The sequence below is a fragment of the Salvia hispanica genome, chromosome 6 (assembly GCF_029641045.1).
Source record: "Salvia hispanica isolate PSC_SH4W2 chromosome 6, Shi_PSC_v1, whole genome shotgun sequence".
NCBI lineage: Eukaryota > Viridiplantae > Streptophyta > Magnoliopsida > Lamiales > Lamiaceae > Salvia > Salvia hispanica.
In genome coordinates, this window is record NC_142697.1 from 21596305 (window position 1) to 21624036 (window position 27732).

The following is a 27732-nucleotide window of genomic DNA, read 5'->3' on the forward strand; positions in this document are numbered from 1 at the left end:
GAAAACTATATTTTAGGCTGTAAACCAATTAATTCTCTGTGATATAATAGAAGAGTATTAATGTATGCGTGAGATTTTATTTTACGGTACACATGGTGGTTGAAAAAATGAATGAGAAATGGAGTACAATCACATCAGTCATAACTACATAAGTATAGTATTTTTTTGACCCCTTGGTAAATTTTGTCATATTTCGAAGTAAATGTAAGTAGCAATGTTAAGTTAGTTTTAGGGTAGCTAGGCGTAGGTCAACATGTGAATTAGGAAAGCGTTACATCTACCCTATAACAAAGTAGTTGCTTCATGTGCTCATATTTACTACTCTTTGATGACGAAACTATAACTCTTCAGATCAACTGCTGCTTGCACACTCTTCGTAATCACTTTGTAAGTATACACTTGGTCACTTGGGGTCTCATTCCTAACATTTTACATTAAATACTTGTAATTAACCTCATATAAAAAAATTACTCCAATAACTGATAATATCACTACAAGAAAAGAATGTCTAAAGACATTTTTCAGTCAATTAAAAACGTTAATTTATATTTTTAAATGCATCAAATACTTTTTAAAATGCGTTTTCAATTTTATTGTCTTAGCTATACTTAAAAAGGACATTTTTCTTTGCGCCCCTTAATTTTTAGGAGTATTATTTTTCAAAATTTTCCAAGCTAGTAATTGTGTCAAGTTTTGTGTCCTTTTATGTTCCTATTTGATTCGATTGCAAGTAGGAGTATATTTAATTTTTAATCAAACAAGATTTGTGCGACCACTTGCGCCATCAAACTCTAAAAAGTATCCTAGACTTTTAACTATTTTTCGAGGGGATTGTTAATTACACTTGATTTCTTTCAAAAGAAACATTATATTTTTTTTCAGGAAAGGCGATGAAAAAGGTTCTTGAATACTACTACTACTATAATAAGATATGTAAAGTGTCTCTTATAAATTACATTCCAACTATATATCAAGAAAAAAAAAAAGAGCAGATGCAATTTTGTTGATCCCTTTCCTCTTATTAAATCATTCCTTTCGTCAATTTAAAGGTAAAAGCTGTACATGATCTACTAATAAAAAGATGCAGCAGCTTCTCATTACTAAAATATGATTTCATGTTTCCCTCTTAAAACATACTACTAGTATTAGCAGATGATAAAAAAAGACATTAATTACATGGAATTAAAAAAGTTATATGTATAAAACCGTGGGAGAATGGAAAAGTCAACATCTTCTTGCTTGAATCTTCTTCATCATCAATGTCATCTCCTTTCTCACTGGCTGCTACGCCTCCACGGCACCACCTGCTTAAAACTGGCATAAATATCACCCTGCAAATTTAGAGTCACAAAACACTAGTAGCTTATCATCAACACAAGTTTAATTTTGTAATTAAAAATGATACTATAATTTAGAAATATAAAAACTGACCCACAAATACTTGGAATTGGAGTTAAATGTAGACAACCTAAAGAAACTCTTCCTCCTCCTAACTCTTGTGATCTTCACACTACCATCATCATCCTCACTCCTAAAGATATCCCCAAGCGACTGCGAAAAGTCCATACTACCCTCCCCACACCGTCTCTCCTCCCTAAAGCTCCCCCAATTCCTCTTCCCATCCTCCCGGCCCAAAACCGGCCCTTTCCTGAACGAAAACGTGCACAGCGACCGGCCCACGTAGGGCCCATCCAGCACGGTTGTGGGCGAGGGCGTCATGGTCACTTTACCCTCCTCCTGCAGCAGCCTCGGCGGCAGCTCCAGACACCTCTTCGACGACGGCGGCGTTGCATCTCGGCCCCGAGGCCTTCCCGGCGCCTCCTCCCAGTGGAACGGGATGGAAACGAGGGGGCGGAGCGGCGGCGTCTGCATGTGCTGCGGCGAGGGCTTGCAGTGCGGGAGTTTGGATAGAGTTAGTTTAGGCAGGTCGAGATAATCCTCTGCTTTGTCGCCCATGGTAGCAGCCTAGTCCGTCTCTTTCAGCAGGGGGAGTGATGAGTGATATATATGTATAGGGACATAAATGTGTTTGAATGAGAGGCTCCTCGCTTCAACTGCTCACGAGAGTAAACAAGTGGTTTGTAACGGTAAGTTGGAATTTTAAATGTATGAGGTTGGTCAATCTTGAATAAATGAGTTTCAAGGTGGTTAATAATGGTTTTTGGAATGAAGACAAGACTAAAAGATGCAGCACTTCTTCTATTGTGATTTATTTCATTAATAAATGGGTTGTTGGTGAACTTGCTTTCTTTTAGGTAACAAAATTACAGTTACCTAAGTAGGATAAAATTTATTTATGCTTGTAAGGCCTACTATTAGAAAATATTGCAATAATGCATCATGAGTCACTGACTTTTACTTTAAGAGGTTGTTTCAATTGTGCTACATTTGTATAGTTCATAAGTAATACTCCTAGTAATAATAGTTGAAACGTGAAAAGCTGACTTTTACTGCTATAAAGATTTTGTTAAACTGCAATGAGAACAAGCATTTGCCATTCTTGAATTTCTGATTTTGCAACTAGTTAAGGATACATATACGAAATGCAGTAGTAAGTTAGCAACTCCATCAATCTGTGCACATTTTTGTGAACAGAAGCCCTACATTAGTTGAGAAAACTATGAAAGCCTCAGATCATTTCTAGCAATATTTTTACAGTTTCTGCCATGTGGTGAAACCGTCTCGTGCCAGAGTTCCTTCGAGATCACCTATGATTCGAGATATCCGGACCTCAATCCCCCTCTGAGTTTCACGGAAGAGCGTCTTCAAACTGGCGCCAAATGTCTCGATGTCGAAGCTCCCGTGCTTCTCAATGTCCTCTGCCTCAGCAACAAGATTGGATGCAATCATGGATTGTAGCTCCATTAGTTTCTGCCCTGCTGCAACTATGTACCTCTGCAGTTGGAATGTTTCTTCAAGAAAGTGCTCCATCCTTTTGGTTTCATCCTCTCCACACTTGGAATTATTCACCTTCTTCTCTTGCTGCATTTTTTAATCCAATCAAATTATACAAATTACATTAGTGTTGAGATTAAGTTGAAGCATACCATCCTCTTGCAGAGTTGATCAATTTTCCCTTGCAGCGAGTGGTATCGTTCGACTTGCTTGTTGAGGAGCGACATGAGTGCGCAGAATCCCTTCACTCGCGCGTTGCTTTCACCACTTTCTGAAGCCATTTCCTTCCCAGCCAGCCTCTCCAGCACCAAGAGCTGCTGCCTAAGTCTCTTTACTTTGTATGAGACTCCAAGAGCATGAACATCCATCTTCCATGCACAATTAGTTTTGGTTGAAGTTTGGCCTTGTTCGAGTGTCAAAACGATATCCTGCAGCTCGTTCTCTGAGGCTGCTGCTTCGTCTGCCTTGACCATCGGTTTTCGCTTAACCACCTTTACTTTCGACCAAACTGTATCATCCCCTGGAGTATTGCAGCTCAGCCTACGAGGATCTGGAGGCGCAGAACGCATAATCAGCTGCTCTTCCAACTTGGCAATATCCTGCCTGAGATGTGCAATGTCGCGATCAAGCACTTGAATGTGCGACTGCAGTCGCCTTGATTCAAGCTCCGAGCTCCTCAGCCGCCAGTTGTAGGCCTCCAACTTCTCATCCTTCTGCCTCAGTTGCTCCAAAACAGCATACATCTCAACACTATGCTTCTGCTCAGCTCCTAATGTTGAAACAAACATCTTAATGTTAAAACACAACAAAATTGAGACACACAAATCCAAAGAAAAGTGAGTCATCTCACTTGATTCTTGAATTGCTCGAGTCAAGTAGGGATTGAAATGCTTCAAAAACATATTCCTCAATGAAATTGTATCATGTTTAGACTCTGCAACAGCTTTCCATCTTGCTGCTTCAGCCTCAGCCTGCTTCCTCCTAACCTTAGACGACCTCACTTCCTTCAACAGCATCTGCTTCTCCGCTGCATCCAAATTAGACCTCCTCTCCAAATCCTTGTGCAATCTCACAATCTCCACCGACAGCCTCTGATTCACCAACACCAGCTGCTCCTTCTCCTCCACCACCGCCTCGGCCTGCCTAATACTCCGCCCCATCTCGACGATCGCAGCCTTGTGCTTCGAAATCTCAGAAGAATGGCTCTCCAAACTCTCCCTCAACTCCTCAGCAAGATCCTGAGCAGCCTTGAGCTTCTCCTCGCTCTCCAACCTCCTCCTCTCCGCGTCTTCGATCATCTTATCCTTCAACTGCAGAATTACATCAATTTCATTCATCTTGTCGCCTAATTCGGTAACAGACATATCTCTCTTCGCCTCCACAACTTTCAAGTCATTCATGAGATTGAAAATCTGGTGGCTGAGCTTCCTCCTCTCATCAAACCAGCTCTGCTCTCTGGCGGAGAAAATGCTCACCACTTTCTCATTGGCCTTCGCGTCTTCGCTTCTTCGCTTCTTCAACTCGGCTATCTCCATCTGCGCAATCTCCAGTTTCGAAAGAAGCTTCGCGTTTTCGACGGTGACGACGTTTCTTTGAACTGTCCAAACGAGCAATCCGACGAGGGCGCTGCCTTTGAGCATTCGATCTCTTATTTCCGACCATCTCTCGTCGCAGATTTCGGGATCCGACAGTAGGCGTAGAGCGAAAAGCGCGCACGAAACGCCGATGAACATTCCCTTTTCTTCCATCACTCTGATCAAAATCATTCAATTGAATAAAAATTGTTAATTCAATATGTTGATAATAGAACTTACGAGAATGAGTGCAGACAGTCATGGAGCGGTGAAACCTGAGCTAGAACACAAAGGATTTTTCAACAACCTTAAATTTGGTGTTTGATTAAGAGATAGTACTACAACAGAAAGCTGGTGGCATCTGCTGGTTGTTACAAATGTTGCAGTTATGTTTTTATTAAAATTGTCAGACAACAACTAAAGCGTGTGACCTTTTTACACGTGTGAAACGCCAGATCACTGGAGTAGATAATCAGTGATGAAAATAACCTTTCTTTTTGTCTACTTTTTTTTCTCTTGTGGAAATGGGCTTGATTCCTGGGAATTTGTATGCTACTTTGAAATATGATGTATGATTACCCCAAACAAATAATGTGACATCTCATTCTCAATCATAGTATCAATTTTTTCATAGTAATAAAATATTGGAGTGCCAAAAAATACTTTCCACTTTCCAGATAGATCTGATTGGCTGTCCATCTCTTTTCTGCAACATGGACCCAACTTGCATGCAAAATCAAAATTTGTACAAATTCAGTTAGAAGGTGAGTATGAAAGTTTGTTTTCAGGTCAAATATGTGCTAGGCTGGATAAGGACGATTTTGCCTCTTAAATGGCATTTCTATGAAAGTAGGTGCCTGTGTTTATTTCTAATTAATGAAAAATATCGGTTTAGGAAGTCAACACCCAAATAATATTTGATAAAAAATTGTGTGATGTGTGTGAATATACTACTCCTAGTTAGTAGTTGCAGGGTCGATTGTGGTTTTCCGTCTAGAAATTGGATCCACATGAAAAGATTTGGTTTGATAGTGCGAGTGTGAGTGTTACCTACTCTACCTCAATAATGCACCAACGAATATATTCATTTATGAAATGTGACCAAAGAAATCAAAGAATTTTTCTTGACATGGACCAAAATACTATAATCAGTCTACCAATACAGATACCTATACACACAATCCAAAAGATCAGCAACAAGAACGATCATATTTTTTATTTATTTTGTGTTGGGAGATGTGGGAAGAAGGCTACACTAAATCCCAAGTAGAATGATCATAATTTTTAATTATTGATCCTATTTTCACTTCCCTATTTATACATGCAAGTAGGGAAAAATGTCAAAGTAAAAATAGTAGTAGTAGTGTTTGAATTAATTAGACAACAGCTGTATCTGATTAAAACATGCATAGAAAATAGAAACCTTGAAGCACCACATAATTAAAATTTGGGGCCAATCCAATTTAAAGAGGGTCTGCATCTATCAGAATCTCACTTCTCGTATTGATATTCATTTTCTACATACCAGCTTTGCATGGGCCCCACTCGATCAGATATTACAACTCCTTAATTATTGCACAACTTTTAACTACATTACACAACTGATAGATATCACAGACCTGTAAACAGGCATTTTTGTCCAACTAAAGCTCGACAAATCTAGAAAAACTACTGGCCCACTCAAAATATTTTAAAATTTTACTAATACTCAATTTTATATTTTTTTAATTAATTCTAAGATCTAAAATGTTAAGATCCCTCCCACCACTAACCACCCTATAAGAAAAATAAAGGTTGCTGCTTGAATTTCAAGAACTGGTCTGGTCCCCAAATGCTTCCCTTAAATAATAAAAAAAATTAGAAATAAACAAAAAAAATAAAGGTTGGTCCATCTCTTCCATAGTGACTCCATGCAGTGAGACCATCTCTAACCATACACCAAATCCCATTTTTGGTGTAAAAATATGCTCCAACCATACTCCATATACCCATACTCATTTTTGGGTTTTTTAATCAAACAACACCAAATTTGAAGTAAACACCAAAATTGAGTATCTACTGCAAAAAAAAGTTTTAAATACTGCATAATAGTCCTTAATATTATTTTGATAGTTGAATTAGCCGGCGACAAATTTATATACTGTCAATTTATGTACTAGTACAGTAGTACTTGATAGTTGATTCAAACTATTAGGAGCATAATTTACGCACAATTTGTTCATAGAATTTACATATATTTTTTCAATAAAAATAATTAAATAAAAATTAGCAAGCTGGCCATATTAGAATAAATTATGTTTTTTTACAAATAATAACTAATAATTTTACTAAATAAGAATGAATATTGCTAAAAAAATCTTATTATTTCAAGAGTATATGACCCGATATGACGCAATAAGAAATAAAAGTTCTCATCTGGAACTTCGAAATGCGCTAGTTGATCATTTGTAGGAACAATACACAAATTTCGAGTCTTGAATCGTGATATGTTTAATGTAATTGCAATATATTTAAATGAGTTTCAATTTATATGTGAATTTTATTATTGCAAGTTTAGTGTATTTAATTTAAAAGTAGTGTAATGTTTTTTAATATAAAGTATATTTAATACAAATATATTAATAAATTTTTTTTGTATAATTATTTAAGTTACATAAATTATTGATAAAATATTGTGGGACTAATATTTAATTTAAGTAAATATGTAGGTATAATTGAAAAGATATAAAAAGAATATAAATATGGAATATTCTTTTAGGTTTGAGTTTGGAGTAAATGATTGGAGTAAACAAATTTTTAGTGTAACCCAAATTTAAAATTGAGTTTGGGTTTAATGTAAATGATTGAAGATGGCACGATGATTTACAGTTTTAACTATCATTGTCTAAGCTTAATTCTATATATCCGTGTAACAAGGGCCTTTTACCTCATCGACAAATTGCAATAATTTTTTCATGTGTATTTTCACTAAATGTGGATTTCTCATGCATAACTTTCATAATACTTAAATGAATTATTGGGGTATGGACCCTTATCTCGTTCCCCTAAATAAAAAGAAAATAATGAAATAAAGATATTTTTAGTTTCGGCAGAAAACGGCACATGTCAAACATTTCCATATGACCATTTACGAAATTATTGGTGTTTAGTACATTTTGGAAATAAAAGCTAACACAACTTCAATCAGCCAGGCCGACGACTCGAAAAGTATAATTTAGTCGCTATTTATTTTTGGAAACTGACATTGACAGACATACAGGGGCCCGAAATGAGCCGAAAAAAGTTATACTGAATTGTAGGGCTTTACCCAATAAGAGAAGCCCTTCCAAAAATTCTCGACGGCCCAAGTCAAGCCTGGGCCGAAGAGGGGGTTTGGAAATAGTTTTCAACCAGCAATAGACGCGCCTCGGTTAGAACCTCACTAGCTGCGTCATTGCCCCAAGCGCAAAGATAATTACATTTAATCCTCAGCCTTATTTTTATATTACAGCTGACACCTAAAACTTCTCTATCACCACCGATGTGGGATGGAATGCTCTTCTCATCTTGTCTTTTCTCTTATTTCTCTTCTTTATATTTGGCAATACGTATGATTTTGCTACTAAATCGTAATACCATTTGATAACTGATCTACAAACTTTTTGATATAATACTGCTCCGTACTAATTTGTCTGTATCATATGTGATGGTAAATAAACTGCTATTTTGCATATCAGAATTGATCAATTTACCATAATTTTTAGTGCACGGGATAGCAGAGTAAATTTTATAATACAAAATGATGAGAAGGTCCTTGGATTTGCAGCTTCTGTTGGAAAGCCACTGGTTGATTGATTTCTTGTGTTGGTTCAGTTTTCTGTTTGTGTGTCTTTTTGGGCTTTATACACACGAGATTAACAGTCTGTATTTGTGATGTATTTCTGGTGAGACCATAGCTCTCTCTTATAAAGTAATAAAACCAAGATTAGCTAATGGAGAAACTCCTGCAGTTTGCTGTGAATATGATCAGCATTGAAAGCCATAACTTGTGTTGGGTCAAACAATGGGGATATGATGGCCTTAGAGCTAACAACACTCTTGCTTTTCCATTTCTCAATCTCCCTATATATGTTGGATGTACGTTGAACTTGTTGGGATTAACTTTGAAGACTATTTTTACTTATGTAGTTATGTTTGTGTGGTCAGTATTCGATGGGATATGGTATGGATCAACCCAAGCCTAAATTAACTTGTGAAATTCGCTGTTTTATAGCAGGACTTTCATCTAACAAACCAACACCAACTGAAATGAAAATAATTTAAGGAATTACAACTGGAAACAAGAGCAAGAAAAAAAGCAAAATTCAGGAAAAAAAACGAATGAAAGGAGATCTACCAAAACTAGGTTCCACCGAGACTTGAACTCGGGTTACTGGATTCAGAGTCCAATGTCCTGACCACTAGACCATGGAACCGATTTAATATGTTTTACCATAGATATATTCAAGTAATAATTCGTTGTGCATCTTAAGTTCAAATACTACTCCCTGTTTAAGTATTCTATTCTAATAATTTAATATTCAAAATTTTAATTCTATTTTCTGCATTGAAAGAATTATTTAATGGTTTTGTACGTTGGTTACCTTTGATTATTGAGTTGCACACTAATTTATTATTGAACGTGTATTACATCACTTTTAATTCGCAGAGATCTTCCTCAACGTATAACAGTATAAGTATCAAAAGAATTTGTTCGATTAAATTCGGACAACTTCCAAGTTAAAGTACTCCATTACTCTGAACATCCACAATGAATGCCCTAGTGGAAGTCCCAGTGAGAGCCTAGTGGTTGCCACGTCAGCATGCTTTATCTTTTAGCAATGGTGGAGCCCTAATGTATGCTCTATCTCTTATCCACTTTTCATTTCAATTTTAAATCATTATTTGTTAATTTTGTTTTTAATTTAACTAAAATACCAAAATATATTATATTAAACACCACAAACGCAAAAAAAAAAAAAAAAAAAACTACATTACTTAATTTAAAAGTGAAACTACATCATACTTAGCAAAAAAAAACTACATTAAAACTAAACATGGGCATATCGTCGTCGACATTATGGGGGTTTGGGAATTGACTCGGATCCATTGTTGAAAGTGTGGATATTGAGAGAATGGAGAAGAGAAAGTGAAAGGTTTGGCGTGTGAAAAGTGAAGAAAATAGAGTATTTATAGTGGTTTAAATTAGGGTTAAATAATTTAAAATTAAAAAAAAAATGGAAAAGATCGGGCCCGGGTTCGGGCGCCCCCCTACAATGGGCGACCGAACTCTCGGGCGTGACCGAGACCTGCAATGGATGCCCGAGCCCGATCTCAGGCGATACGGCGTGAAATCGGGCATCTATTGTAAATACTCTTAGTCAAAATTAACAATTTATAATAAATTAAAATATGAATGATGTGTATTTAATTACGTATTTGGCTTTTAGAAAAGCCAATTACGTAAAAGAGAGGACTAAAAATCAATCTCCAATTTCATTAAAAAAAGGGAATAAATCATTTTATCACGTTTTCGTATCATCTTGAAACAGAAAAACAAGTAGATCGAGTTTTCGTCCAAGAAGTTTGAAGGAGACGTGCATGATGATGAAAATGTTTCTCTAACCTTATCTCAGTTTTAACTTTCGAGTAAATATACCTCATCTCTTCTCTTAATTATATAAGAACCTATATTACATTCATTTCAACGCCACCCCTCCACATAATATTCAGCTTTTTAAAAAGTTTTTTGTTAGTATGATATGGAGACAACAAATAATATTATTGTTTAAAGTGTGTTCAGTAGTTCAACCACAATCACCTGTTTTTGGGTATGCTTTTTTGGAAAGGTCTCATGTGAGGGACAGCATATAGCAATAAAACTCTAATTTTTTAAATTATAAATATGTTTTTTTAATTGCATTTTATTTTACTGGATGATTATTGTAACGCCCCGAAATTTAAAACCCTAATCTTAGAGCCCTAGAATTAATTGTTGATGACGTGGAATCGAGAATGCTTTAATTTCGTGAGATGAATCTATGTTGAAAGTTTGAAAAGTCAAACTTGTTGATTTGATGATGTGGCATGTGTTTTATTTATTGTTTATGTGGCAATTTAATTGTTTAAGGGTGAGTGAGAATGTTGGAGAAAATTTCCATAAATACTTGTCACCCTAATTCTTGTGAATTTCGAACCCTAGCCCCTTTTGTGGAAGATTTCTATTTTTCCGGATTTAATTTAATCCTTGGGATATTTATTTAAATTAAGTTCTAAGAGCCAATTATTTCCTTGTTTAGAAACACAAAAATCGAGCCCCCTTATTTCATAGTGATTTTCGAAAATCACTATAGTTGGGAAGGAATGAATTTAATTGATTTTATTTGATCCCTCACTTAATTTCCTTCCATACCTAAAATTTAATTATTCTACCAAAACTTTCCATACTTCAAGAGATCTTACCTTACTTTATTCTAATTAATATTCAAAAATCCATGCCTTATTTAAAAGGGCATAGAAATCGCCCCATACCTTATTCCATGGAGGATTTTCCTTATTTTTATTTTGCTCCATAATATCTTATTCTATATGGAAAAATACCAAAACAAAATCTTGGCTTTATGGAAAGCATTATTTTCGAAAATATTGGGGATTTGCCATCTTCTGTTAATTCTTCTTCCCTACTTCACAAATATTATATCATTTTATTTAATTTATGGAGAATGAGATCTTACCAAATATTCTATTCTTATTACCTAAAGATCTCATTGGACTCTATAAATAAGAACCAACCCCAACCCTAGCCCCATAGTTTTCGGAAATCCCTCCCCCATATGCTCTCTCAATTTTCTTCCACTTTACTCCATAAATCCTTCATCTTTTGAGAAGAAATCGAAGTTTAATCCGTGGATATTGAAGAACCAAGCCTATACTTTGTTTCTACCGATTGATTTTCTCTAAAAAGGTATTTTCGTTTAAGAGTTATGTTGTTCTTCTTATACCTCTCCTTTTCTTTTTCTTCCAACCGATTTAATCGGTGTTCTTGAACCTCCATGCATATTAATTGAGAGAAAAAGGGATAAGAAGGGATATGGAACATGTGTGTGTGTGTGTGCCGTGTGTGTGTGTTATGCGTGTGATGTGTGTGTGTTGAAGTGTGTGTTGTGTAGTATGTGCTTAATGGCTAAATACTTTTGCATGACATATGATGATAGATCTAGGGTTGAGACGCTAAGAAATATATGTATGTTAAGCATGACTTGAAATTAGTAATTCTTGGTGAGTGTGACTTGAAATCTATAGGTTATGAAGAGTTAGGTGAATCGTTGGGAAAGAGAGAAGTAACGAGACATGCATAAGTTAAGAATTTATAATTGAACCTAATTTGTGAATATGTGCCTATGTGAATTTAAAGGTGAAACCTCGGTTGCGAAGCCAGATATCGGAAAAAGCGAAACTACTTGAAATCTAAGCAGTCAAGGTGGGCTTTACTCTCAAAAACTCTCTTTTATTTTGTCAAAGATAATTATCGGAGCTATAAGGGTGGTTTAACTGTTATGCCATGCCTATGTTTGTTTTATTGTGAGATTGTGTGCCTGATGCCTAGTTTGTGAGTTCGCTCCATTGGGCTATAGGGCTATGGATATGATATACGAATTCGGGTCTGAGTATGAGCCGCAAACCCTACCAGGCTGTGTACACGAGGGGATCGTGAGCCGTCCTAGCTAGTCGGCCGGTCTCGTGGGCGAAAAGCGTGGCCACGCTTTCGTCGCACCATGGAAAGATTGTGATATGTGATTGTGGAATTTGATGAGAAAATGGGGAGTTATTTTGACTGTCCAGTCTATGGAAATATTTTTGTGATACTCGTGATATTTCTCTTAACTGCTTAAAACTCGAGTTCACTTGGTAAGGGTGGCATAACTTTTGAAATAAAATGTTTTGGCAATGAGCTCACTGAGTATTTCAAAATACTCAGCCCTGCATGTGTTTTCCTATGTGCAGGTTGAATGATGACGAGCGGTGGCGGGTGTTGAGCAGCTTACTTAATGAATATGGATATGTTGAACTCTAAGTGTAGTTGTGTCACCATACATAGCTATGCTTCTCTCTTGGTCGTTTTTCGCTGAATTTTGATACTCTTTGGAATTTCTTTTGGGGATATTTGCATCTTACGTTTGTTTGTGGCCTTAGCCCTTTTCCTTATGATTTTGTCTGGGATACCATGTCGTACATTTAAGACCTTTGAACCATTTATGACATATTCTTTCTTTAAAATTTCTAGGTCAAGTCTTTACTATTAATTACTCTGATATTTCTCTCTAAATGTAACCCTGGTCTATATTTACATCTTTGGAGTCGGTTGGGTAGCAGTTCGCCGCATTTATTGTACCCTAGGAGGGCGGGCTGTTACAATTATGCTTTTAACAATTGAAAAGAGAACTCCACCATTACTATTTAACACGCTCCTTTTGGAAAATATGATCCTACTTTGGATGTTAGTCTCACTCTCACTGTTCTTTTTAATAACTCCTATAATTATGTTTAATTAGCATTATACATGGATAATACACATTTAAATACGTAAATAAATTGAGGACTCGTTTGATAAAAAAGATGGGATATGAGAAGATATGTAAAATAAGATAAGAAATACGGGTTTCATGTCAAAATATGCAAAGATATGATTTTTTTCCGTTGTTGTTTGATAGAAAAGAAATTATCTAAATTTGTATTGTATATTAAATAACATGGCTTAACTTGACAAATTGATGGGATACATAAACAAGGTTAATGTTATAATTTTGATAAGATTAGATAGGGCCTTGGTCTTATATTGGGCTTTGAGTTAAGATTAACTATGATATCAAACGACTAGAAATGTCCATATATAATTCTTTATCTTGGTATTACTAACTTATCAAACATGCCCTGAGTATACGTGGCATCAGACGTTGTCTTTCGTATAGTATATCTTTAAATATGTATATCACTATAATTTATGAGTCGTATAGATTTTGCTATTGCGTAGTCTAAATCACTGGCGGACGATTTTTTCTTTCCTTTTTTTTTCCTATTTACAAATTTTTTGAAATTTTGAAAAACCAAGTTCAGCCCTCACCAGATTAGTGATGTGGAAGATTAAATCGTTGGAAACTAGAGGATAAAAAGGGCTGAAACTTAAATCACTTAAATTTCTTAAGTTGCAGAAAAATGGTTTTCCATGTCTTGAGGAAGAAGAAGATATACATGTCAATAAAAATATCATTATTTAATTTATCTTGTTTGAGTTCTTTTCTTGGAAAATGTACAAGACTGACATAAATTAAAGGTATGCCTCTACGTACAACTTCTACTTACTTATATTGAGCAGTTTCAAAATTATTTAAATTAAAACTAACTATGAATTGAATTATTTCATTCTTTTGAATAGGCAGTGTTTCTCTCAAAAAAAAATTATTTATGCATTTTTTAGTTTTTGTAATTGTAATTTTTTATATGCTAGTATTATTTTCATCTCCCCCTGTCTCATTTGAAATGAAACATTTTTCTTTTTTATTTGTTCAATTAAAAATAAAACGTTTCTAAAAATAGAAACAACACTCTCTTTACTTTTTCTTCTTTCTTACTTTATTCTCTCTTTATTAACTCACAAAATAACACTGCATAAAATCTCGTGCCGAAAACCAAATATTGCATATTTGATGGGACATATGGAGTATTATGTGTCCCCCTTTATCAAGGTGTATATTTTAAAAAACATAAATAAGAGCTATTTTAAAAAATAGAACGAGCATCCTATTTTTATATACTCCATTTTTTTTATAAACTCTAAGTAAAATGAGGTAATATATTGCAAGGTCCATTAAAAAAATAGTAAAAATTCAAAATACATTTAATATGGGATATTTCATATAGAAAAAATGGAACACATAAGATAAAATATTTTTTAATAACATAAATTTTGACTATATAAAATATAGTGGAGCCTCTACTGACAAAAATTTCTGCGTCCACCGCTAATCTAAATGCCTAATACTCCATTGATAGTAGCTATAAGTTATAACCCTTAGAATAAGTTGTTTAAAATACAGACCCTAATACATTTTTGAGTCGTTAGTAGCTACTACCTAGTATCACGAACTATTATTAAATTTGGAATTCTTTCATAAACTTAAAGTTTGGTCGTAAAAATCATGAACTTTGATCATATTTGTGGTTTCTCACAATTGACAATTTCTACAAAATTAAATCGTTCATAAATTGTCGTATATTCTAGACGAAAAAGAAATAGGAGTAATAAAATTTAAAATAGTTATATAGAAGATGTTGTTTTATGCAAACAATGTATTTAAACCCCGGTTCAAATAAGTTCAACGTCTAGATTTTTTTATTGTTCCAAGACAGAATTAAGAGTTGAGTATTCAATGTCCAAATTTATTAGTCATCTTCAATAAATTTCAGTTTGTTAGATTAGATTTTGAAACGGTAAAAACCAGAGAATTCGATTTCACGTAAAAAATCTGAAACACAGTCAACATGAACGATTTTTAAAATCAAATTTAAATTTGTCAGAAAATCCAAAACCAGAATAAGAAATCATTAACCCTGTATTTATTGTTTTCATTAATTAAATAATCTGGCGGACTTGCAATTTGCATACACCAATTCAAAAGAAACCATCTTTACAGATCACAAGCCGTCGATTAACTTCAAATATCAATGATTTCAAATTCAACGGCGATCCTCATTTCTCTCTCCTCACATAAGCCGCGGTTACACAGAAAGAGCCTCCTTTCCAGATTATGATCCTTCCCATTTGAATCCACCTTTTTCTTCATTCTCTCCTCCATTTTCTTTCAAATTCTTTTGTTTTCTTCTTTCTCCGCAAAGAAGAAACAAGAGAACCCGATAGGAAACAGAAAAGTAATGAACCCCTGGATTATCGGCAGCGACCATCTCAGATTTTCGTCAAAGGTCGCAACATTTCTCTGTCAGAACCAGGTATCTACCCAAATTATTCTATCATAGGAATTAGGTTTCTCTAGATTATTGAAAAAGATCAGATTTTGGCAAGAGGGCTTCACATTAAGAATTTGCATTTCCGGTTTGTGCCGAAAATCGGCCGTGAATGATTGAATTTTTTGAAGTGGCATATTGGGGGTTTTGATCGATTGAATTACGAAATTAGGGCACCCCAATTTTCCGAACTTGTAGAAGTGGGCTTCTTGTGATTTGGGGGAATCAAAAGATAGAAAAAAAAAAGACTTGGATTCTTGCGATCAGGTGAGGGATAGAGGAAGAAACCGGGTTCTGAAAAAGTGCGAATTACTCGATAGATGGCTGCATTGGAAATTGATAGCGTGGAGTGTGTTTCTTCAATAGATGGAAATGAAGACGAAGAGATAGTTTCTCACACCAAGCAACATGCTCTTCCCCATCAGTATTCCTCCAAGCCCCATGGCACGGTTGCTGTTGGACTGGTGCCCACTAGCGTCCATGAGTTGCTCGAGTGCCCTGTTTGTACTAATTCTATGTACCCACCCATCCATCAGGTCTGCTCAACATATCTACTTTGCATTTTTGATACATTGTATCTGGCTTGGTGAATGCTTTATGTGCCTCTTGCTTGTTTGAGGGGTGGGACCGTGGGAGAGTGCTTTTAGTGGGAGGAAGTGGATTGAAGCTTTAGTTGAAATTTGATTTGTAGATCATGGAACTGCATTGTGTTTATTGAATAAGTGTTCCTTACAAGGGGAAACCTCATTTTTTTGCACTTCACGGATATAGTGTCTGGGCAGTGCGTATATTTGGTTTGCTATCTTTTCTAATGGGTGTAAAAATGCAAGACAGGGGCCATTATTGTTGGTAGTTATCTATGACCATAATGTCAGTTGATAGTTCACAGAATTAGTAGTTTTTCACCTCTGGGGCTTCTTATTGAACTTGCACTAAGTGACTTGAGATAAATATTTGCTTTTTTTTTTGCGTATTTCCTGCATCATGGTGTCTGCGTTTTCTCTGCCGAGTTCGTGGGGCTTGTAAATAAAGGGCCTTATCTGATGCGTGCATGGGAAAAAGTACATTAGTGTCTAGCTGTTGGAAGAATAGCTTTCTATTTCTTTGAAGATGCGGTGGTTAAATGTTTTCTGAATGGCTATATTGATTATTATTCTTCCTTGCAGTGTCACAACGGGCACACACTCTGTTCAACTTGCAAGTCAAGGGTGCATAATCGCTGCCCTACTTGCAGGCAAGAGCTCGGTGATATCAGGTGTTTAGCACTAGAGAAAGTCGCGGAGTCACTAGAGCTTCCCTGCAAGTTCTTCTCACTGGGATGTGCTGAAATATTCCCGTATTACAGCAAACTCAAGCACGAAGCAGTTTGCAACTTCAGACCATATAGTTGTCCATATGCTGGATCAGAGTGCTCGGTCACAGGAGACATTCCTTGCCTGGTTGCACATTTGAGAGACGACCACAAAGTGGACATGCACACAGGGTCTACCTTCAATCACCGCTATGTTAAGTCAAACCCACGTGAAGTAGAAAACGCAACATGGATGTTAACGGTGAGTTCCACATTCACTACTCCTGGTTGATTATTCTGTATAAATAACATGCATTGAGGGAGGATATTGAGTGGATATATCTCGGTTCGGTTGTGTGTGTTGATTAGGTATTCAATTGTTTTGGGCAATATTTCTGCCTCCACTTTGAAGCGTTCCAGCTCGGAATGGCGCCCGTGTATATGGCATTTCTACGTTTCATGGGCGATGAAACTGAAGCGCGCAACTACAGCTATAGTTTAGAGGTCGGAGCAAATGGGAGGAAACTGATATGGGAGGGGACGCCACGCAGCATTCGCTGTAGCCACCGCAAGGTGAGGGATAGTCACGACGGTCTGATCATCCAACGGAACATGGCGCTGTTTTTCTCAGGAGGAGACAAGAAGGAGCTTAAGCTTAGAGTTACGGGAAGAATCTGGAAGGAACAGCAGAACCCGGACGCAGGAGTCTGCATACCAAATCTTTCTATCTAACCAATTTCTTTCTCTTTTTTTTGCCTCTTTCAATTTTGATTCATTGCGTGGTTGCTTGTATGTATGATATTAACGTCTCTGCTTGCTTCCTAATCTGTAACTTTGCCAAACAATTGATTTGTGAAATGACTCTCTCAACATCATCTTCCTATTTCAAACCCTTATCTTTCTTCCCATAACAATGCCAATTTTTACACCACTTGCAACATCAGCCTCAATGATGTGAATTTTTTTCACACATCTGATGGGCTTTTCTGGCTGGGCCTTCAAAGCAGTGAGGCCCGATCATAATTGGGACACTCATCATATATGGAGATGATGGAGTATTTGTAAATAATATATTTAAATATTTGCTGTTCTTAAATAAAGAGGCATGATGTTTGCACATCCATTCTTTAATTAAAAAAATATTATCCAGGGACAAAAAAGTGGTTATGATAAATTAGCTGGAATTTTGAAGTAGTCATTTTAATTAAATGGAAAAAGTTAAATAAAGAGCTATCAGTGATGTGCGTCTCTTTATTATGCTCCCTCCATCTCCACTCAATTTTCTTCCTTTCACATGCTGCCTAATTACGATGAGGTTGTGGGCCCTCTTATTTAATCTTGGCTCAAAATAAAACCCACCGACGATCAGTCCTACCTTTGTCAACATAAATTAATCACATACTCCTCATAATAAGTACTATTACGTGTGTCAAATTCCAAGAATTACAATTTCATCCGTTATTATTACATTTCGTAACCCCCAATTATTGGTGTTAGATAAAAACACTTAATTTGTATATACTAGTATTATATACCACCATATAGTAAATCAAGTGGAGAGGCCGGCAACGAAAGCGACACCAGTGGCCGGGAGCCAAGACGAGCCATAGATGAACTTCGCAACGGTGAACTTCCCGGCCTCCTCTTCCGATTTAATGACGCGATATCCCGGCCACTTCACGCGCTGCCCTAACCCGGCCCCCGGCCCAGAGTTGATGTACTCCCCATAATACAATGTGTCAAGTGCAAAATCCCCATTCCACTCGAGCCAGCCCTTGGGATGAACGTGATCGCCCAAGTAAGAGAGCATGTAAACAGTCCTCGAGTAGAGCTTCCACGGCCGCCCCAAGTAGGTCGGGTACTGCCCCTTGGACGACTCGAGGGCGGGCTCGGCCGTGATGCGGCAGTCGTGGATGGAGATGCCCGTGTTCTGGTTCGGGTCCTTGCGGTTCTGCGCGGTGATCGTGACCTTCTGCTGCGGCATCGGCTTCCGCGCCTGGATGTTGCACTTCTGGAACACCACGGCCGCGTTGCCGAAGATGAAGTCGACTGTGCCGTAGATGTCGCACTCGCGGTAGAACTGGCGCTGGGAGTGTGTGTAGAGGGTGTCTTGGTACCCGATGATGCTGCAGTGGTAGACCACCGCGTGGTCTGCCCCCACGCGGAGGGCCACAGCTTGGTGCTTGCTTGGTCCCGCGTAGTTCTCGAATGTTATGTCCCTTGCTATGAACCCGGACCCGGTTGCAGCTGTGTAAAACGAGATAACTATTACTCTATTCATTCCATAACAAGAGTCCATTTTATTATTTTAGTCTGTCCCCGATAAAAATCTTATTTAAACATTTACTGTGTAAGTAGGTTCCGTAACTCATTCAACGAATTTTGATTGGGCATCGTATGTTGGACGTTATTAACTTTATGCTAAAGACGAAAGAGTTAGTATAAATCAAAGTTTGGCATTAAGTAATCACTTTTGCAAGACTAATTTGTCGACTAGAAGGAATTATAGTGAATGTTTTACTTTAATTGACAAGGGTCATTGTATGTTAATACTATAGGTTGACTTTGAAAGTGTTCATAAAAACTATAAAAAAAGAAAAAGAAAAAAGGATAAAATCGAAGCGGCTATAGAGACAAATGACGTTTTGGAGGTGAAAACCGTCAATTTGGTCAAATGAATAGAAAGGAATTTTGTGTTTTCATGACCTCAACATCAAACAACAATACATGTGCATGTTCATTTCTTTAACTACATGCACCGCCAAATCGAAGGCCCATTCTTTATAAGAATAATCAAAACATTAAAAAGAGAATTATGGGAATAATGGATGATGAAAAAAGAGAGATAAAAAGAGCATAAAATCGTTAGTAAAAGGAATTTTACCAAAGGATGCGGTGTGGAATGTCGTCAACTTGTCTTGCACGCTTTTCCCGCCTGTAATGACCGTCTTGCCCTTCCCATCACCAATAAACATTATATTCGTCTTCTTTCTTCCCACCTTTAAGTTATTCTCCTCATACCTATAGGCATCAATTAATTGTAGTTTTTTGTCATTTTGGACAAATAATAGAATCTAAATTCACATTTACTTTTTTACTATACTCAAATATTAAAATTAATACTGCAAGTATATATGTATTTAATTCAGATCATACTCTATATAACCTATAATTATTTTATAGGTGTGTATGTTTCTTAAAAGGTTGTCAAAATAACTTTATAGAATCATGATTATAAAAAGTTTGAAAAAATCTTAATATAAGTATAATATTGATTGCAGTGAATTTATGATTGATCTGAAATCAGCATGGAGCTTAATTAGTGGTACTAATAATACCACCCCACTTTGACAGGTAATTACGAAAACATTATGATAGGGACTATGAAGTCATTTAGATTATCATGAAAAAGCCATTTGATTAAAAAGCTCTACCCACCAAAAAGAATTTACGCTTTTCCGAATCTTTTTAAAACCACGAGTCAAATTACCTTCCTGCCCTCACGTAGATGATAAACCGCCGGCTGCTGTGCTCCGGCGCCTTCTTGATCGCCTCGGCGATCGTCTTCGCCGTTCCATTCCCGCTCTTCGACACGGTTATATCCGCATTGATCGCCGACGCCGGCATATCCAGCAGCAACCGCTCCCTCCGCGACATCCACACCGGGAACCGCTCGTCGTCGTCGCGCAGCAATCGCCGCCGCCGATTCTGAATCGGAATATCGGAGAAACCGTCGGCGGTGTATATCGCGAGAGAATTGCTCACGAGCTCCGATAAATCCTTTATTTTCTCCGACATTTGATTCTTCACGTCGCCGTCGAGCTCATCGAATCCTTCCTTGCAGGTGTCCTGATTGGTCAAAGCGGCGCTGAGCCAGGTCAACACGTCCTGAGTCGACTCGGTCTGCTCGGCGGCGGAGGTGATCGAGCGGGAGAGGAGATCGATTGAGTGGTCGAGGAGCTCTAAGCAGTCGTCGTATGCAGACCTGATTTGATAAATAAATGCATTTTAGTATAAATAAAGCGAATTGAATCTAATTAGAATTGGATTGGATTGAACCTAATGTGAGGATCCATGGCGAGGTTGGTGATCTCGGAGGAGACGTAGAGCGAGCGGCCGACTTTTTGGAGGGTGAGGTTGAGGGAAATGTGGACGAGGTCTTTGTCGTCGGCGGCGAGGGCGCCGGGGAAGTCGATGAGCGAATTGAGGCAGAGAGATGGGTAGAGAGTGCGGCTGCATGCTCTCGACATGGCCTCAGACGGCCGCCGATTCTGCAGTTTGGAGTTGGTTTTGTGTTGTATCACCACGGCCACGGCGGCGGAGGCGGCGGCGACCACCATTAGTGTGGCGGCGACGATGAGGAGAAGGCGGAGTCTGGAAGGTTTTGGTTTAGGGGGGAGGTCGGTGGGTTGGAATTGGATGCTGGTGGAGGCGCCACCTGGCTCGGCTTTCCCGAGCCTACCATAATCCATCGTTTTCTTTTCTTTTAATTGGATAAAAAGGAAAGGAGGAGAAAGCAGGAAACAATGTGGCGTTGCCTATGGAGAGTGGGGAAGTATACATATATATATGGGCGGCGTAGCTGTATTTTGGACTCATTTATTCCATATACATGGTTTGTCAATACACATTCGAATTTCGAACTCACATAAGTCACATTAGTGTATTTTGGAGTAATTTAGTCATACTCATAAAATTAAAAATTGGTGGTATACTTTAGGTGAGCGCATACACAATCTTGTAGTGAATTTATATGATAAGTTTATGGATGATAAATTGAGTTGGCATTTAGAAAAGTTAATCAAGCTTACGTAGACACACACGTAATTGACTAAGAGCGGTGACCGTTTATGTCCTTTCTTTCTCAAACCAAATACTACTCCCTCTATCCACCATAATTCGTCACCATTTGATCCGACACGGCTTTTAAGAAATATAATAGAATGTGGGTTGAAAAAGTTAGTGGCACGTGGGTCATACTTTTATATACTCCCTCCGTCCCAGAAGATGACCCACTTTCCTTTTTAGTTTGTCTCATTCAAGATGACTCATTACTTAAAATGGAAACCCTTTATCTCTACTTTATTCCCTCTCTCTTACTTTACTCTCTCATCTAACACACAAAATAAAACCGCATAAAATCCCGTGCCGCCCAAGGAAGGGGTCATCTTCCTTGGGACGGAGGGAGTATTAGTTTTATAATAAAATGTGAGTGAGAATGAGATAGTGGAATGTAGGGTCCACTATTAAAAAAAAAAGGTAAAAGTGAAAAGTAACAAATTTTTAGGGATGGACGAAAATGGAAATAAGTGACAAATTTTTAGAAGCGAATGGAGTACCGTAATAACTTCGGAAAATCCTTTTAAAAGATTTTGTTTTCTACTGCCATTCAGAAAGAAATAAAGAAAGGTTCTCTCGTGTCCTTTTTAAAATTGGAGTCGAGTTAAATGGAATAGGTGTGGCAACCAATAAATTAGATTCTTATTCCCATTTTTAGATTCCACATGGAAATAGATTCTTCCAAAAACTCGAGGATAGTTTCACATATGAACTCCCTCCGTCCCATAAAAGTTGAGACAAAACTTTTGAGCACGGAGATTAAGAATTTATATTAAATAAATAGGAGAGATAAAAAAAGTAGGAAAGATAAAGAAAGAGTAAAGTAAATGATGGAATAAAGTAAGAGTGATTAGATGTTTTATCTTTTGTTAAAAAAGGAAATGTCTCAACTTTGTTGGGACAGACTAAAAAGGAATACGACTCAACTTTTATGGGACGGAGGGAGTATTACTTATAATAAAACCAACAAAAAAGATGTTATAGGGCCAAAATAATGAGTCCTAAAAGTAGCTTGGAAATGATGAATTGCTGCAGTCAATGATATCGTGTTTCCAATTAGAATCAGATCGTATAACTGTAAACGGTATGTCTTAATGTTAACTTCAGTCATGCCCAATTTTGGTATTATAGATACTCTTGTTAATTACAGTTTACATTTTTGGTTGGCATTGTGAATTTGTGACCATACCTACTATTTCTAGATGCATGACAGCTATGCAAGAAATCTTGCTCACGGAGTATTACAAAATAAGTGGAGTATTATAATGTGGCCCAAAATTCATAGCACCATTTTGATGGGTAATTTACCATAGGCTAAATACATAATACAATCTTGTGATCTACAATTAATGAATACTTTCTCTATCCCATAAAGTTTATTCCAAGGATAAAGTTTATTCCAATTTAATTCGGTGCGGGTTTCAAAAAATTGTTTGACTTTATATTAAATAGAGATATGTAGTGGAATAAGGGTTCCATGTTGAGGAGATCGAGGATGTATTTAATGTCTATTTTTGAAATTAGTAAAATAGGGAAAATTTTGTAGGACGGAGGGAGTAAAAGAAGCACGAAGAAGAAGAAGCAGCGCATTATTGAAGTCTATAGTAACATGTTTCAACTCAAAATATATAAAAATTGTCAATTAGGGTTAGGCCATTGGAACTCGAATTAGAAAAGATACTCCATCTATTCCATAGTAGTAGAATAATTTTTCTATTTTGGGCATTTCATTATAGTAGAATCATTTTCTTTTTTAGTAAAAAGTACTGTACATATTTTCTCACTCTTACCTTTTCTTCTTTTTTATTTTATTTTCTCTACTTTTTCCTCTCTTCTAGTATGCTTTAATATTTTTTTATTTAATACATTACACAACTTTTTAATTAATCTTCATGGTTGAAAGAAATGACTTCACTACTATGAAATGAAGGGGGTAGTAAACAAGAGTATATCTACTTTTTTTCAATCACTTGGCTTTTTCTCACTAAAAAGCGCTAAATCTCTAAGCACAGACAATAGTCGTAAGTTGGCGAGCACATGTGCTCGCACGACTAATGTATATTAAGCAGCAGTGCACCAACACCTATACATGTACTCCCTCCGTTACAAGGAGATGACCCCTACATTGAGTGACACGGAATTTTATACAATTTTATTTTGTGTGTTAAGTGAAGATAGAAAGTAGAGAGAGAATAAAATATAGGTAAATGTGTTTCCAATTTTAGTAATGGATCATCTAGATTAGGATAAATTAAAATAGAAAATGTGTCATCTTCAATGGGATGGGAGAAGTACAACTAACTAAGTTGTCAAATGGGGTTGTGTTGGCCAGGCATACCATGAGCCAATCAACTTGGAGCCCGACTAGCTCAGGCCCATTGGTTTCTTTCTATAAATTCAGACCCTGCCTAGTTCAGGACCACTGACGAAGTGAGTTTGGTTGCGCGTGAAGTTATTTTTTTTGTACATTTTTTAATTTTTTTAATTTTATATTATCCTATGTCCAAAAAAATAGTCTCGGTCTCTTCATTTTTAGCTTTAAAAAAATCTCAAGTTGATTTCACTGTTATTTCTAATCAATATATATATTTAGAATCTCAATATTTTTTCTTAACATTTTCCAAATACAATAAAATAAACAATCTATGAAAGATCATATTTCTAACTAAAAGTTATTGTACTAAGTAGTACTATAACATTTTCAAAAAGTCAGCTCTTGCTTCAGTACATACGCTCTGTGTTAAAAATTTGTATAGCTAAAAATTGTTGTTGGGTAAGAGGTCGGTATCGAGTAGGATTAGCTGGCCTCTACTAAAGCCAATTCAATCCCTATTTGTCTATGATGTTAACATACCAGATTCAGAAATGTCAACTTTTTTTTAACCTTCTCTATTTATTTAACTTAATCCATAATTTCTCTCTCTTTTAGTACTCGCTTTAGCATTTTGTAATGTGACACGAGAAGCTTCATCACTGGCATTTACATATTCGAATCTCTACTCCTATTTAATTACAAGGAGCTAATTATGTAAGTGCACAGTGAATATATAACAATGTTGATACAAATATCCAATAATTTTTCGTATAAATAACAATCCAATATTCTGAATAGATACTAAAAATTACATAAAAATCATGCCAAATCAATGCAGGAATTAAGAGATCTTTGAAAACACTAACAATTAATTATCAGATCCAAACTTATATCATATGACAAATAAATAGTACTCCCTCCTTCCCACATAGTTTGTCTCATTTTATACAAAGTCAAACAATTTTTTAAAACTTGCGCCGAATTTAACTGAGACAAACATTGTGGAGCGAAGGGAATATAATATTTAGATACGTTTATGCTCGATACAAGACTTCCCTTGAAATATGAGGAGTAATGACTTGGGTGAGAGTTATTGTTGATATATATTTTACTGTTGTTATATTTGCATCTTATTTTATACTGCTACTTTATTGATATGCATGTCCAATGTGAATATCTAAGCATTTAGTGGAGTACAATTATTAGTATGTCTGTTTAATTGTATTAAATTATTTTGTTTAGTATGGGAATTAAACAAACCTAATCCCCTAACTAATTTCTTGACCAAGGAAGGTTGTGTTTGGATTTTGGAAGATAAGATTCTTGCAAAAAGTCACATCAGTTAGTTATAAGAATGATCGATGGAGCACTAAGCGTAGTAACTTTTGCATAATCAACATCTAAAGTTCAAGCTTTATAGGCGGAGGATTCAAATTAAATATAATTCGATCTAGTTAATTAGTTACGGATTAAATAACCTTTTTTATACTAATAAAAAAGTTGGTGCACTAACAGTCTAAAACTACGAAAATGGATGATATAAAAGCCTATAATAATTTATAAATGGACTAAGCGTAGTGACTTTTGCATAATCACCATCTAAAGTTCAAGCTTTATAGGCCGAGGATTCAAAATAAATATAATTCGATCTAGTTAGTTAGTTACAGATTAAATAACCGTTTTTTATACTAATAAAAAGTTGGTGCACTAACAGTGTAAAACCACGAAAATGGATGATATAAAAGCCTATAATAATTTATAAATGGACTAGGGAAAAGAGTCCAAACATATGAAGTTTTATGATGGTTTAAATTATTTCATTATTTGACTCTTCTTTCAAATATGCTCAAACAAATTAAAGAAAATATAATAGGCTGTTATTAACATTTAGCTAGCAAATAAAGACCATATACATACATTAGTCACCGTTGGTTGATTCTATTAATTAATTTGAAATTGTATCTTTTGTATGCTGACATAGTCTAAGAGTTCATCTTTCTTGTGTCTTTATGAACTGGTATCATTTTTATTAGTGCAACTTAATTTGGAAGAAGAAACAAAAAGATTAAAGAATACTATGACTGTGCATGATGTTGATTTTGCTTGGTGATGTTGATAATTCATTATTTTTAAAATGGTAAGAACTTAAGACGTCGCCATCAATTTCGACTCATGGACAACTCAAGTCATTAAGTTGCTTAGAGAATAGTATATACACATATGAGTACTATTAAATAAAGAAACAAAGAAAAAGAAGATCGATTTTATCTGAAGAAATCAAGCCAAATTAGTGCACCTAAAATGAACGTGGCACTACATGTAATTTTTCATTAATGAAGAATAAAAAAAATTGATTCGTGGAGGGTGAAGTCATAGATTCAAGATTAATATGATATCAACCAAGATTAAGTCATGTAATTATTAGAGATTCATAATGAATGAAAGGTATACAAGAAGTATGTGTTAATTGGTTAGTTAAAGCCGTAAAGGTATCTTTTTATCTTCACTAGATTGAAAAGAATCTTCTACTGTAGTTCAAAAGGCATCACTGAAGTTTTCTTTATGGTGAAGGTATCTAATTCATATAGTATGCGGTGACTTGGGATTTGGGCCTTCAAAAAGACGGCTTTTGTGAAAATTTGCTACAAATCTGCTTTTTCTGGTGAACCATACAAGCTTTTTTATTTTCATTCCATTTTAATTTTAGGAAATGGATCCATAAAATCATAAACTTTCAGAATTGGTACTTTCCAAAATATTGATAAATAATTTAAAATATCACAAATTTTACCTTTGGTGTAAAATTAGATTAGATATTTACAAGTAATAAAACGCATTAAAATCGCTATTAGTAATAATTCTTTCTACTTTTCTCTTTAACATTTTTTAAACATTAATGCAACCAGAATTTATAAATAAGGGTATATCGGACTTGTAATTGTTACTTTTATTATGCTAAATTGACTATGTACTCCTAATTTTAGACCATTTTACTTGTATTATTTTGGAAAAGGGATTCGAATTATTAATTGATATGTTTATCATTCATGTTTCCTGAATCTGATACAATTACGACGTTCAGTATTAATGCTAATTCATTACTAGACACGTGTAGTGCTATTTAATTACTACTTGACACATTTATGTTTTCTTGCGGTCGACGATGGTCTTCCTTCTTGCCCAGAAAAATATTAGATTTTATTTTAAAATATAAGTAATACAAATGTTTAATTAATAAATTCATTAATATTTCAACGACCCTTCAAATCTGAATATTAGTATTAGTATACATTAGGTTCATTTTTCATAGTAAAAAGAGTGAACTATATAAATGGTACCTGATCTTTCATTTTTGCACAAAAATGGTATCGGATCTTTATTTTATATCATTTTTGGTATCTACAAATCATATTTTTGGTACCTGATGCAATTTTCACCCCAAAATGCCCTCTAAACAAATATATTTTTTCATTTATGTCATTGAGGTTATTGTGGGCATACACAAAACTAAGTACCAAAAGTGATAATATAATAATATCTCTCATTCTTCTCACCCTTTATACTATTATTATTAATCATATTAATATTATTATTTTACTATTATAAATTACTAATTAATTTATTTTTAATATCATTTAAATATATTTAATTATAATTATAGTTATAATTATACTTAGTCATTGTATTACTATTATTGTTATAATACTAAAAACTAGTTGAAATTATAGTATAATTATTTATGAATCACACAATATTATATAATAATAATAATAATAATAATA

At 35.6% G+C, this 27732-nt stretch overlaps 4 protein-coding genes and 2 non-coding genes across 15 annotated transcripts; 1 reads left to right on the plus strand and 5 right to left on the minus strand.

Moving 5' to 3' along the window:
• Positions 1-1071: 1071 nt before the first annotated feature.
• On the minus strand, positions 1072-2147 carry LOC125208131 (uncharacterized protein At4g00950-like). Of its 4 annotated transcripts, none has more exons than XM_089061808.1 (2): positions 1469-2147; positions 1072-1331 (listed from the first exon to the last, which is right to left on the minus strand). In XM_089061808.1, the coding sequence occupies exons 1-2, from the start codon at positions 1954-1956 to the stop codon at positions 1169-1171; spliced, it is 651 nt and encodes a 216-aa protein (XP_088917934.1). In that variant the 5' UTR covers positions 1957-2147; the 3' UTR covers positions 1072-1168. The 4 variants fall into 4 exon arrangements, with proteins under 4 accessions (XP_088917934.1, XP_047963650.1, XP_047963651.1 ...); XM_048107693.2 differs by having other exon boundaries at positions 1072-1355; positions 1432-2147; XM_048107694.2 differs by having other exon boundaries at positions 1432-2142.
• A 278-nt stretch (positions 2148-2425) lies between these two features.
• LOC125204146 (uncharacterized) lies at positions 2426-5206 on the minus strand. Of its 6 annotated transcripts, none has more exons than XM_089061807.1 (4): positions 4959-5206; positions 3746-4647; positions 3048-3664; positions 2426-2982 (listed from the first exon to the last, which is right to left on the minus strand). In XM_089061807.1, the coding sequence occupies exons 2-4, from the start codon at positions 4641-4643 to the stop codon at positions 2653-2655; spliced, it is 1845 nt and encodes a 614-aa protein (XP_088917933.1). In that variant the 5' UTR covers positions 4644-4647; positions 4959-5206; the 3' UTR covers positions 2426-2652. The 6 variants fall into 6 exon arrangements, with proteins under 6 accessions (XP_088917933.1, XP_088917932.1, XP_047958671.1 ...); XM_089061806.1 differs by having other exon boundaries at positions 4901-5006; XM_048102714.2 differs by lacking the exon at positions 4959-5206 and adding an exon at positions 4777-4901.
• Positions 5207-7768: 2562 nt separating this feature from the next.
• Positions 7769-7921, minus strand: LOC125208711 (U4 spliceosomal RNA). The gene has a single exon (XR_007174193.1). It is a non-coding gene; the product is annotated as a U4 spliceosomal RNA (small nuclear RNA).
• Positions 7922-8851: 930 nt separating this feature from the next.
• On the minus strand, positions 8852-8923 carry TRNAQ-CUG (transfer RNA glutamine (anticodon CUG)). Its single transcript has one exon. It is a non-coding gene; the product is annotated as a tRNA-Gln (tRNA).
• Positions 8924-15220: 6297 nt separating this feature from the next.
• On the plus strand, positions 15221-17687 carry LOC125203627 (E3 ubiquitin-protein ligase SINAT5-like). Of its 2 annotated transcripts, XM_048102014.2 has the most exons (4): positions 15221-15491; positions 15679-16042; positions 16673-17059; positions 17167-17687. In XM_048102014.2, the coding sequence occupies exons 2-4, from the start codon at positions 15827-15829 to the stop codon at positions 17527-17529; spliced, it is 966 nt and encodes a 321-aa protein (XP_047957971.1). In that variant the 5' UTR covers positions 15221-15491; positions 15679-15826; the 3' UTR covers positions 17530-17687. The 2 variants fall into 2 exon arrangements, with proteins under 2 accessions (XP_047957971.1, XP_088915985.1); XM_089059859.1 differs by having other exon boundaries at positions 15221-16042.
• A 500-nt stretch (positions 17688-18187) lies between these two features.
• PMEPCRF (putative pectin pectinesterase PMEPCRF) lies at positions 18188-21399 on the minus strand. The gene is made up of 4 exons (XM_048105341.2): positions 20857-21399; positions 20288-20782; positions 19682-19818; positions 18188-19044 (listed from the first exon to the last, which is right to left on the minus strand). Exons 1-4 carry the CDS (start codon positions 21267-21269, stop codon positions 18347-18349), a joined length of 1743 nt encoding a protein of 580 aa, XP_047961298.1. The 5' UTR covers positions 21270-21399; the 3' UTR covers positions 18188-18346.
• Between the last annotated feature and the right edge of the window lie 6333 nt (positions 21400-27732).

Coding starts and splice junctions, on each gene's coding strand:
- LOC125204146 (XM_048102712.2), bottom strand. CDS start 4,661: ATGATTTTGATCAGAGTGATGGAAGAAAAGGGAATGTTCATCGGCGTT. Junction 3,665..3,745: donor TCGAGCAATTCAAGAATCAA/GTGAGATGACTC, acceptor TTTCAACATTAG/GAGCTGAGCAGAAGCATAGT. Junction 2,983..3,047: donor ATCAACTCTGCAAGAGGATG/GTATGCTTCAAC, acceptor TAAAAAATGCAG/CAAGAGAAGAAGGTGAATAA.
- LOC125203627 (XM_089059859.1), top strand. CDS start 15,827: ATGGCTGCATTGGAAATTGATAGCGTGGAGTGTGTTTCTTCAATAGAT. Junction 16,043..16,672: donor TGTACCCACCCATCCATCAG/GTCTGCTCAACA, acceptor TCTTCCTTGCAG/TGTCACAACGGGCACACACT. Junction 17,060..17,166: donor ACGCAACATGGATGTTAACG/GTGAGTTCCACA, acceptor TGTGTTGATTAG/GTATTCAATTGTTTTGGGCA.
- LOC125208131 (XM_089061808.1), bottom strand. CDS start 1,956: ATGGGCGACAAAGCAGAGGATTATCTCGACCTGCCTAAACTAACTCTA. Junction 1,332..1,468: donor AGGAGGAAGAGTTTCTTTAG/GTTGTCTACATT, acceptor CTAAATTTGCAG/GGTGATATTTATGCCAGTTT.
- PMEPCRF (XM_048105341.2), bottom strand. CDS start 21,269: ATGGATTATGGTAGGCTCGGGAAAGCCGAGCCAGGTGGCGCCTCCACC. Junction 19,819..20,287: donor ATCTACGTGAGGGCAGGAAG/GTAATTTGACTC, acceptor TGATGCCTATAG/GTATGAGGAGAATAACTTAA. Junction 19,045..19,681: donor ATTCCACACCGCATCCTTTG/GTAAAATTCCTT, acceptor CGTTTTACACAG/CTGCAACCGGGTCCGGGTTC.